At 33.8% G+C, this 12393-nt stretch overlaps 1 protein-coding gene across 1 annotated transcript in view; it reads left to right on the forward strand.

Annotated features, from left to right (window-relative positions):
* hs3st4 (heparan sulfate (glucosamine) 3-O-sulfotransferase 4) overlaps positions 1 to 9521 on the forward strand; it is a 130118-nt gene extending 120597 nt beyond the window's left edge. Inside the window, exon 2 of the mRNA XM_051099298.1 lies at positions 7121 to 9521. Within this exon, the coding sequence (XP_050955255.1) occupies positions 7121 to 7775 (655 nt within the window). The 3' untranslated portion in view covers positions 7776 to 9521. The remainder of the gene's footprint in view (positions 1 to 7120) is intronic.
* Positions 9522 to 12393: the final 2872 nt, after the last annotated feature.

Genomic DNA, 12393 nt, shown 5'->3' on the forward strand with positions numbered 1-12393 from the left:
CCAAAGACCCCTTTATAGCTTCCCAAAGGGTAAATTTCAACTTTTTTTCTTTTTTTTTTTTTTTTGATAATTATTGGCCTAGAGAGTCCAGAGAATTGTACTACAGTTGCTGTTGTTTTTTTGTTTTTTTTTTTTTTTTTTCGAGATTGAGCAAAAAACCTAGGACTAGTTTGCAAAAGTAAGCTTTTTACATCTTCTCAATCAAATGATTTGATTGTCAGCAGCAGTTCTAGAGGCAAAGTCGTCCGGAATGAGAAGTTCTATCATATGATATGAATATCGTGCATACGTGCAAAAAACTGGGCAACGTACAAGCTTGAAAAATGCGATATCGTCCCCCAGTGGCTGATTTCTTTCAAATTTCTCTCAGACCTTTGGGGTCATAAGTTGAACAGGCCCTCCAAATTTCATTCCGATCGCCCTCCGTTAACCTTGATCTAAAGGTGTTCAGACTTTGGCGGCAAATGGCGGCCATATTTTTTTGAGATACGGAAATGTCCTTGTAAACACTTGTGGCACTTCGGACCAAGACTGTGCACACATATTTTCATGTTGATAGGACAAATGGTTGCACAGTTATAGCCATTTTTACGTTTTTTTCCCCTCTTATAGCGCGCCACCAGGTTGCCAAGCTCTGACCTCAGATTGAGCTTTTACATAAGTGTTCTGAGTTTGGTGGAGATATCTCATTCCGTTTAGGGGGTTATAGGCATTTTACTAAAAGTGGCCCTGTCCCTTTTGAACATTTTGGTGCCCCTTTGCGATGGTGAGTTCAACTTTTTTGATAATTATTGATATTTGCTCTCCAGAGAATCTTTTTGCACTGGTTTGGTTCAGATCGGGCGAAAAACCTAGAAATAGTTTGCATAAGTAGGTTTTTAAAAAACCTAAGTAAATGACTGAATTTGAGTACATTTTCATTTTTGCGTGAACTATGCCTTTTAATTATGTCTCGTAATGCATCTCATCATGCATTGGATGATCTCATGAATAACTGTAACCAAAATTACAATACTTAATAAAACATAATGCATTAAAATACGTGACAAACAACCATGACATGATATCATGATATTCGTGAAAAGATACATTACAATGTGCATGATGAATACCTTTATAAGGCATTACAAAAAGGCGATGTCAAATATTGAATAAAATGTTCTAAATAAATAAATAAAGTGCCACAGGGACAGAGTCTAACACTTTTTGAACAAAATCAACATAGAAATGTTGATTACAAATGTAGTTGTCTCTGCATATTAAACTGGGATAGAATGAAAAATAGGTATTTTAATTAAAAGAGAGAGAAACTTAAGCTATGAATAAATCTCTCTCACACACACACACACACACACCATTGTCACCTGTGAACTGAGCTGCAGTTCAGTTTAATACAAATTGATGGACAATGCTTATATTTCAGTTCCACAATCCCTCAGCATCTATATAATAAATGAAGCCTGTACAAGGTGCTGCAGTATAGTGTATGAAACAGCACATACAGTATCCAATCTGTTGTGAGTATGTGTGCTGCCTCTGCACATTACTGTGCACTTTGAACCTTCAGCTGTGTTGGCAACCTTTTTTTTATACCAGTAGGTTTTGCAACATGAATGCAGGATGAACGAACACAATTTCAAAATATAATTTCAAAGTATCTGCTAACAAACCAGTTCCCCTTCCCCTACAAGCACACTGACAGATGGTTATCCAGGAGGTCAATAATATACGATAGATGATCAGATTGTTCTGCAAAATATGTTGGTTAAATAAAATGATACAGCCAGGCCATTCTGCTGATGATGAATTACAGATCGACATTGTACCGAATGCAACAAAGCAGCTGATTGTCTCTAATGTGATGTTTACAATGTAGAGCCTCCTTTATTAAAGGCTATAGCTGTTTTCATCAGTAATGCCCCAGAGTAAGATGATTTTTTTGAGTAATATCATAGCAGGAAATCCAGCTCCCTTCAGTGTCCTACTTGTTGAACTATCAAATAATATGGTGTTAGCAAAATAAGCATGAATAATTTGAGTTCTTACCCGTTGCTTGTTGTTGAGTATGGTAAATGTAATAATAATGAGGAGCAGTTGGTGGCAATTAGAGTGGAAATAAGAATCTTTACAGAGAGGTTCAAAGGAATGAGAGAGTAAGAATTATTACATTTTAAAAACACCTATTATTCATTTACCTAGATTTCACACAAATATTTGTGATTGCACAAAATTAATGCTGTTGTGAAATGTGAAGGTATGAAAAGCATCCATGCAAGATGTAGGTGAGTTTGTTTCTTCATCGAAAACATATTTTGATAAAAAAACATCACAAGTAATATACGTTATATAATCCACAAGTAATCCAAACAACTCCATTGTAAACTTGTATTTTGTGGATATTTTTGTCAGCTGTTTTAACAGGACTCTCGTTCTAACAGCACCCATTCTTTTCTTCATCTTGGATGGCCTGAGGATGAGTAATTTTGTAGCAATTTTCATTTCTGGGTGAACTTTTCCACTCTTTGCTTTATGTGTCTATAGTTCTGAGAAAGTGTGTGCAGGTATTTAAACTCTGAATTTTTTGTTTCTGGCAGGTTTAACAAGGACTCCGATTTATTTATTTATTTATTTTTTCCTCCGGTAAAAGCTAGAAAAGGTCAAACACAACGAAAAAGCAAACATTTCAAGAATTACATAATAAATAGTCCAGAACATTTTGACAGGCTTCAGCTGAAGTTAAAGACCTGCTCTTTAACCGTTGTGCCCTAAAGTAAAACCTTCAGCCCGTAACACTTTAATTCAGCCGAAATGGCTTAACTAAAGTTTATGTTTGGCTTTGGGTGGTTGAGTCCATGCAGTTATAGAAAGGATTATATTACCACCAACTGTGTTGTTTTAAAACCATACATTTGTTATGTCTCTCTTTAAAAGCTTTTGCATTTTTACCTTTATTTTTCCCGTTTTAAGCCGGTGTTTTTCCAGTGTTGTGGATTATTAACTTTACATTGTCAAAATACTGGAGCTTTTAGACTAAAAAGTGATGTAACTTTATATTATCAGTTCTATATTTTAGAAATATATAAATAGCTTCCCCTCAATAGCCATTTTAAAGAAGTAGATTTAGATAGTAGAAATACATTATAATAGAATATTTTTGTATTATTATTCTGTTTTATTTATTTATTTATTTTAGGCTATTACATAAAATAAGCTTATTTTTAGTGAATGTTATGTAGAATTTAAATTTGATGTCTGCGATATTTATATTATTGTGTGTGTACTGATGAGTCCCATAGTGTCTCAATTACGTAGAACTGAAGGCAAATTAATTATGTAGTCATAAATTTAGGTCAAATTCTTGTTGTGAGATTTAATGAGGGATCATACTGAATAGATCAGTATGAATAGATCACAGAGCAGAGAGCTTGCTAAATATTCATTTGTTTTGCACTCCTGAGGCATGGATCCTATTGCAATATAAGGCCCAAAACAGAGCTAAATATTTATTTAATTTCTTTAATTTATGAGTGATTCTTTTCTGGCACAATGATTCATCTCCCAATTTGATCTTGATGATAAAAAGTTGAACACAATATTTCATACGGTGACAAACAGCTGACTGTAATCACTCAGACATATCACTCAAAGCACAGACATCTCTCATCACAGAAAATGTCATAATTAATATGGTTTCTTCCAGTGAGGCATTTGAACATTAAATCAGTGCAAGAAGAGGAGAAGGTTCATTGGGTAGATTTTTTAAGCTGTAAAAAGGTTGTGAGAATGTTTTTGTTTTATGTTTGACAGATGTCTGGATTTTAAAACATATTTGAACAATGCTGCAGCAACATATGTTGTTGTTTTATGTTGTTGTTGTTAGCACTTTGTTTCAGAAACATCATTACCACATGTATTCTGTAAATATATCATAAAAAATGTGTCAAAATGTGTTTAAATCAAAGTGCAATATCAAATATCAAAAGTCAAATCAATAACGTCAAGCATGAGTTTCGCATTTCTTCATAATAACTAATACATTTATAAACAGCATCATGTTTATAACTATTCTGAATTCAAATTCCATTTGTAATTTAATAATTATTTTTAATATACATTTTTAAGATTATGTTTTTTATGTTTTTAACATTTCATTTAAATGTCTAGACTGTTATTTTAGTACCTAAATAAAAGCTCAACAAATGTTGCCATTTGCTATTTTTTGATATTGTTATTTATTTACCTAAACAAATGCTCAACAAATATTGCAGTTTACTATCAATTTGTTAGACTTATTACAAAAAAATTAAATAAACAGTTTAAAGATTAAATAATAATCAACTGTGGAATATTGTTTTCAATATGTTTTTGAAACATTCATTTTTAAAATATTTCATTTAAATGTAGAGATATGTTATTGTAATACCTAAATAAAAGCTCAACAAATGTTGCAGTTTGCTATTAATCTGTTGTTGTTTCTAAAGAAAAGAAAAAAGAAAATGTCAGATATTTATTTATTTAGATACCTAAACAAATGCCCAGTAAATACTGCAGTTTACTATCAATTTGTTATACGTACAAAAAAATTACATTTTAAAGATTAAATAACATTCAACTGTGAAATATTATTTAATTTAAACATTTAATATTTGTGAAAAATACTTTTTTTTTTAAACTTTAATTTTTCAAATATTTCATGTAAATGTTAGAGACTATGTTATTGTAATACCTGAATAAAAGCTCAACAAATGTTGCAGTTTGCTATTAATTTGTTGTTGTTTTGAAAGAAAAGAAAATGTCAAATATTTGTTTATTTATTTATTTAGATACCTAAACAAATGCTCAGTCAATATTGCAGTTTACTATCAATTTGTTATACTTACAAAAAATAATAATAATAATAATTTTAAAGATTAAATAACATTCAGCTGTGGAATATTATCACTATGTTTTTGAAACATTCATTTTTTAAATATTTAATGTAAATGTTAGAGACTATGTTATTGTAATACCTGGATAAAAGCTCAACAAATGTTGCAGTTTACTATTAATTTGTAGTTGTTATTACAGTTTTTCTCAGTCGCTTTGGTGCATTTCTCAAATCTGAAATGAAATTCTCGACTTCCACATCATCTAGTCACTTGTGCACATCATAATAGCAGTTTCTCATTCTTTTGAGCAAGTTGCGATTGCTTTGGTACATTCATGCAATTGATTATGTACATTTGTCTCCGTTTTCCTACATTATCAGTTGCTAGTGTCATGTTGCTCAAAATGTATTATATAGTCATCTAGTCCTCAAAACATCTAGTCATTAGTTCATCGTATAAGTCATTAAATGCAAAATGGTTGATATAGTTGTCATAAACTGTCAAGTATATTTTCTACACATTCCTGTTAGTCTATTTGTAAATTTGCCATGCATTGTCCAGGTGAATCTTGACTTCCACTAATAAGGGAATGTAGATTAAACAGTAACAAACAAGTTCTCTGAAATTCCTCATACAGTGCTGTATACAAAAGCAAAGTTCTGCCTAAGGGGTGATTTCTGTATTTGCCTTTCTAATTTTGTATTTTCGCTTTTGTGCATCTGCCATGTACAAACATTTGACAGATATCTGTAAGATGTCAGTTTTACATACACTCTAAATCATAAACATCTTACAGTAAAGACATCTAATAAAAGTCTATTGGACACCTGGTAGGAAACGTGCAGATGAACGAACACTCTAAAAAATAAATCTTGCAGATGTAAATGTAGACGTAAAATAGACGTCTTAGTGATGTATGTGTACTATCAGGGATATTTATTTTTCTTGTCTATCACAATGACTCTGTAATGCATTTTTTTTTTCTTTTCTTTTTTTGTCCTATCCAGTCTCTTTCCATCAATATCTCACATAATGTGTACATTTGTACTTTTGAAATGGATATATGGCACACATAAAAATTGCAGCCTTCTGCATTTCAATACAGTGACTGTCATGCAAACTATTGCTATAGTTTACATCAGGTAATGCTAATAGAGTACACTGTTTGATTGACAACATGACTAAGCATTTTGACTATCTTGTTTGTGAACAATGACACAAAGACTTTTCATTCTGATGGCACTGATATGTTCACTGACATGCATACTTGCTTTTAATAGATGAACTAAAGATTTTGAGTAAGTTACAGGCTTTTGCAGGTAATCCATTGTGTTGTGCTTTTTGTACGAATTGTTTTGAGAAATGCACATACTTCTTTGCAATTGATTTGAGAAATGCACCAAAGCGACTGAAAAAAACTGTAAAGAAAAAAATGTCTGATATTTATTTAATTAGTTATTTCATTTTTGTTTTTTGGTTGTTGTGTCTTTTTTTGAAACCTATATAAAAGCTCAACAGTTAAATATTAATTTGTTGTTGTTATCAAAGAAAAGAAAATATCTGATATTTACCAATTTTTTATTATTATTATTATTATTTATTTTGATACCTAAATAAAAGCTCAATAAAAGTTGCAGTGTGCTATTAATTTGTTGTTGTTATTGAAGAAGAGAAAATATTTACGCATTATTCATTTATTTATTCATTTAGTTAGATAAAAGTTGCAGATTGCTATCAATTTTTCTTATTTATTTATTTATTTATTTTTCTATGATTTTATACTGCAGCCAAACTTACCTAAAAAAAACAAAAAAAAAGTTATAAAAAGCCTTTGTACTTGGTGGGTACAGAGTGTAACACTCTGAGTAAATGTATGATAAAACAATACCCCAGGCTCAGCAGTATTAATGATATGCAGTGAACTCGTTATTAAAGTTCCAAAACAGTGCCAGGAGTAACACAGATGGAGTCAATTAAGCAACGAGTGCTCATACACGTACACGTTTCATCTTTGGGCTTTTATCTCTTGTATGTTACTCTATGGCTGTAATTAGCTGTATGCTTCTACTTGCAACATTATGTCCAGTGATAATAACAGTTATTTTCATGTGTGATTTCAAATAATTTACCACTTACAAGTTGAATCAATTTTGCACGTACCGTGTCCTTGGGTATGGCGTTTAATAATGAAGACAGTGCGTCGTGTTAACTGCTTCACACTAATTTGCTTCTCTCACTTCTGGTGTTTGCAGGGAGCTGATGCCGTCGACTCTGGAGGGACAGATCACGATGGAGAAGACGCCCAGCTATTTTGTGACAAACAGCGCCCCGAAGCGAATCCACTCGATGGCGAGAGACATTAAGCTCATTATAGTCGTCCGCAATCCGGTGACCAGAGCCATTTCGGACTATACCCAGACGCTGTCCAAGAGGCCTGAGATTCCCACTTTCGAAGTGCTGGCCTTCAAGAACCGAACGCTGGGGCTGATCGATGCATCGTGGAGCGCCCTGCGAATAGGGATCTACGCGCTTCACCTAGAGAGCTGGATGCAGTACTTCCCGCTTTCGCAGATGCACTTTGTCAGCGGAGAGCGGCTTATCGTTGATCCGGCCGGCGAGATGGCAAAGGTGCAGGATTTCCTGGGACTCAAGCGCATTGTTACTGACAAACATTTCTATTTTAATAAAACCAAGGGATTCCCTTGCTTGAAGAAGCCAGAGGACAGCAGTACCCCACGGTGCCTTGGCAAGTCCAAGGGCAGAACTCACCCCAAAATAGACCCCGATGTTATCCGCAGACTGCACAAATTCTACAAGCCCTTTAACATGATGTTCTACCAAATGACAGGGCAAAACTTTCAGTGGGAACTGGAGGAGGATGGCAACTCGCCTGGCTCTCGGGACTAAACCGCCGCTGCTCTCCGCACCACCAGCCTTCTCATATCCGAAAGCCCCCTCGTCGTTCCCTCGATCTGTGCTTCGACATGCCAATCGATCTTTGCTGTCTTTGCGAAAGTGTGTGTACCCATAGCGAGAGTGCTAATCTGCTCTGCACTGTAAAAAAACAAAAAAACACAATTTGTTGAGTCAACTTAAAATAATTTGTTACCCTGCAACCATAAAATTTTTAATCAACTCAAATAAGTTTAGTCAACTTGAAATGTTAAGTTGTACTAAGTGACAACTTAGATATTTGAGTTGAGTCAACAAAAAAATTGGTTTGTTAAACTTAAAAGCTGGGCTTGTTACCCAGCTGCCTTAAAATTTAAGTTGAATGAACTCAAATATCCAAGTTGTCACTTTTTTTAACATTTTAAGTTGACTGAACTTTTTTTGAGTTGACTGAACTTAACATTTTAAGGCAGCCGGGTAACAAATTATTTTAAGTTGACTCAACAAATTGTTTTTTACAGTGTGTCAACCCCCCAATACCAATGGTGTTTATGATGGCAAACGTTATTGTACATATTCTCCCGAACATAAATATATTTATATTTGTCAAGAGAAGAGGATTTTATTCATTTTCTTCAGAAAGAGTTGCTATACGAATCATGTCTTCTATGATGATGATGCATGCGATGAGTTAAGTGTCCTTACCCACCGTCACCCTGAGGGTTTTATTTTTTAATCTCTCTCGATCTCGATTTTTCGCACACCAGCAGAGAGTGCAGTACAATTGAGTTTAATAACTGAGGTTATTTGTGCATTCTGAACACTAGAAACAACTACAATCAAATGCAGATCTTATCGATACAGTAATCCTCCAAAATGAGAAAGTTTCAGCTGTTTCTGCCCAATTTTATGCATACTGCAGGTTTGTTTTGTGGCTAATAAAAATTCAGATAGTCGGGTCCAAAAGCTTATGCTTCTTTATACATTTTTTAAATTATGTCATATATTTAATATTATAGTATGCAATATATTATCAGAATGACGGTTGTACTGCATATATTTAGAATTTTTCACATCTTAAAATATTTATTTCCAGGCAAATGGCTTTTGGACCTTACAACTTTAATAAATTAGCTTGAATTAATGCTCTACAAGCAGTTTTTTTTTAAATTCTTCAATTTGATTAAGTGTTCACTTACGCTGCCTTTCAAAAGTTTGGGGTTGATACGATTTTTAAAATGTTTTCAAAAGAAGTCTTATTCTCACAGAGGCTGCATTTATTTGTCAAAACAATAATAGTGTGAAATATTATTTCTGCTCAAGAAACATTTCTTTTTATTATCAATGTTAAAATTTGAGCTGTTTGAAAAGTTTATACACTACCAGTCAAAAGTTTTTGAACAGTAAAATGTTTAATGTTTTTTAAAGAAGTCTCTTCTGCTCACCAAGCCTGCATTTATTTGATACAAAATACAGCACAGACAGTAAAATATCCAAATATTTTTACTATTTAAAATAACTGTTTTCTATTTAAATATATTTTTAAATGTAATTTATTCCTGTGATTTCAAGATGAATTTTTAACATCATTACTCCAGTCACTTGATCCTTCAGAAATCATTCTAATATTCTGAACTGCTGCTCAAAAAAAAAAAAAAAATTTTATTATTTTATTATTATTATTATTATTATCATTATTATCTTTTCTAATATTATATATGTCTTTATCATCACTGTTGATCAATTTAAAGCGTATATATATATATATATATATATATATATATATATATATATATATATATATATATATGCTTTTGCTGTATTTTGGATCAAATAAATGCAGGCTTGGTGAACAGAAGAGATTTCTTAAAAAAAAACATGAAAAATTATACTGTTCAAAAACTTTCGACTGGTAGTATAGAAACCATGATACTTTAATCAATAAAAAGGATTTATTTGAAATATAAATCTTTTGTGACATTATAAAAGTCTTTACTGCTGCTTTTGATCAAATTATTCTAATAATCATATGTGACCCTGGACCACAAAACCTGTCTTAAATCGCTGGGGGATATTTGTAGCGACAGCCAAAAATACATTGTATGGGTCAAAATTATAGATTTTTCTTTTATGCCAAAAATTATTAGGATATTAAGTAAAGATCATGTTCCATGAAGATATTTTTTAAATTTCCTACTGTAAATATATCAAAACTGAATTTTTGATTAGTGATATGCATTGCAAAGAACTTAATTTGGAAAACTTTAAAGGCGATTTTCTCAATATTTAGATTCCATATGCTGAAATAGTTGTATCTCGGCCAACTATTATTCAATCCTAACAATATTTATTCAGCTTTCAGATGATGTATAAAGCTCAATTTTGAAAAATTGACACTTATGACTGGTTTTGTGGTCCAGGGTCACATATTGCTGAACAAATGTATTAAAAGATTAGTTCTTGTCAATCTTGTCGACCCCATACTTTTGAACGGTTGTGTGCTGTTCATGGTAATAAAACAAACATGCTATTACCATGTTTTCTTTGAGGTGTCTTAGACTTTTAATATGGTAATCATTCATTACCGTGGTATATACAAAACGGTATCAAGGTTATATACAGTATGTATAACTTCCCAATACCAGAACTGCAGAATTATTTTCATCGTGTGAGTGTGGATTCATAGAATGTCAGGTCTGAATGATGTGTGTTATGGTATGTGAGTGAGTATCGCAATATCTAGTATTTTTTTATGTATTATTTCTGACACTGTGCACCATTGTGTGTCATTAATCACAACCTCAAGAGTGATGCCATCTCTCTATGTGAGTTGATCACAGCCAGTAAAACTGTCATTATCACACTCACGGCTTCAAAGAAATCCGAAGTGTTGCACATATGCTCCATTCTTGGGTTTAACCCTCCACATTTTTTTTTTAAGCAGTCGCTGGCATAGTGATACAGCAACATGATAATGAGTGTAGCAGCAATGCTGGTGAAGGGAGCAGCGGGGAGTTACCAAACATCTGCTGTAACAAAGTCCTCTGTCATTATAGACGAATGGGACATTAAAAGAGATGTCTGTGAAAATCATCAAGGAAGTGAGATTTTTCAATGTGCAACCCGACGGATGCATATCAGGTTCATGTTAAAGAACCACTGTATGGAAATGATATTTCTGGGATTACTGCATTGATCTTGATGCGAAATGCTTTATTTTTTACCAAAAAGCCATGTTGTTTTCATAAACACACTATAATGGATTTTGTTATATACTGAGCATATCTTGTGCACTTGATTCGGAGAGCCAAGTGTTTTTCAGTATTAATCTGGCAATGGGTAAATCTTGGCCATTCATAACCCACAGCAATGTTGCTCAATTGCCTTCATCCTAGATGGTCTTGTCATCCATTTAAATATTATGCAAAGCACTGTTGCATGACCTATTCATGCCTAAAACTACTCTATAATACCACTCGATACTTATTTATTTGGCAATTTAAATCCGTGTTGTGCTATCTGATCATTTAAACCACACGACTCCAAGTCTCAGCTGAAAAGAGCGTTACTTGAATAGCAAGCAGTGATTAAATGAAACAGCCCATTGGATAATTTTAAGAAAACATTAATTACATTTGTGCTATGACATTTGAAGTAAACCCTCAGGATACAAAAACGGAGATAAAGCAAATCTCACTGGCCTCGCATTTAGAGTTTATTACTTCCAACGTTAATTGATTACAAACATTCAGGCCAGAATGAACTTAGGTCACTTTCCAAGTTTACTTATTCCGCAGGTAAAAAAGCAGAAATGTGGTTTGCACGAATCTGGCTTGTTTGATAAGAAAATAACAGGGTGTCGATGTCCATTCAACATTGCTTTGGCATTCACATGGTTTTCGAATTCCCCCTCGATCCAGTCTGTCTGCCGTGTCTCTGAGCTATTTAACAACTTCGACAATCAATGCAGCCAATAAATCAATAAACGCAGTCTTAATACACATCCCTCGCCGTGTAGCGGCCCTCCCTCCGCACACCTCTTTGGCCATGCGGCGCTTGTTGTATGTTCTCAGTGCTGAGCTGGTGTGTTTTTCGCCCGGGGGGAATGACAGACCTGAGAGATAGTTACACAGAGCAATTGGTTCAATCAGAGTAAGCGCTGTGCTGCCCTTTTATATCCCCCTGACTGAACACTGAAGCCTGAACCACAATATCCCAGGTCACCCGTTCTGCTTTGAGCCTCAGCTGTGTAGCTATCCCCCTGGTGCTCTGCTGAAAAGCGCTCTGATTTCAACTTTCTCTCTTCCATGTAACACACCTCCATTCTTCCCTCGACAATGGATCTTTGGAGTAAGACAGGTGGGAGCTGACTGGCTGCTTTTTTTTTTCTCTCTCTCTCTCCTTCATCCTTTTTTTTAATGATTTGTGCAAACCAAGCAGCACTAATGTCAAATTATGGTTTCCCAAACACTGTGTCCTAACCAGGCATGATGCGATAAATTGCTAAAAGGTTTCTGCTCGCTTTTTCACAACAAGAGATGGTTTGCAGGTGTCATGAGTTCTATTTCTGTGGTGTCATGCTGAGTAGCCCTGCCCACAATACAATTTCATTGGTCCAAATTCCTGCTCCTCA

The sequence above is a fragment of the Labeo rohita genome, chromosome 3 (assembly GCF_022985175.1).
Source record: "Labeo rohita strain BAU-BD-2019 chromosome 3, IGBB_LRoh.1.0, whole genome shotgun sequence".
NCBI classification, from domain to species: domain Eukaryota; kingdom Metazoa; phylum Chordata; class Actinopteri; order Cypriniformes; family Cyprinidae; genus Labeo; species Labeo rohita.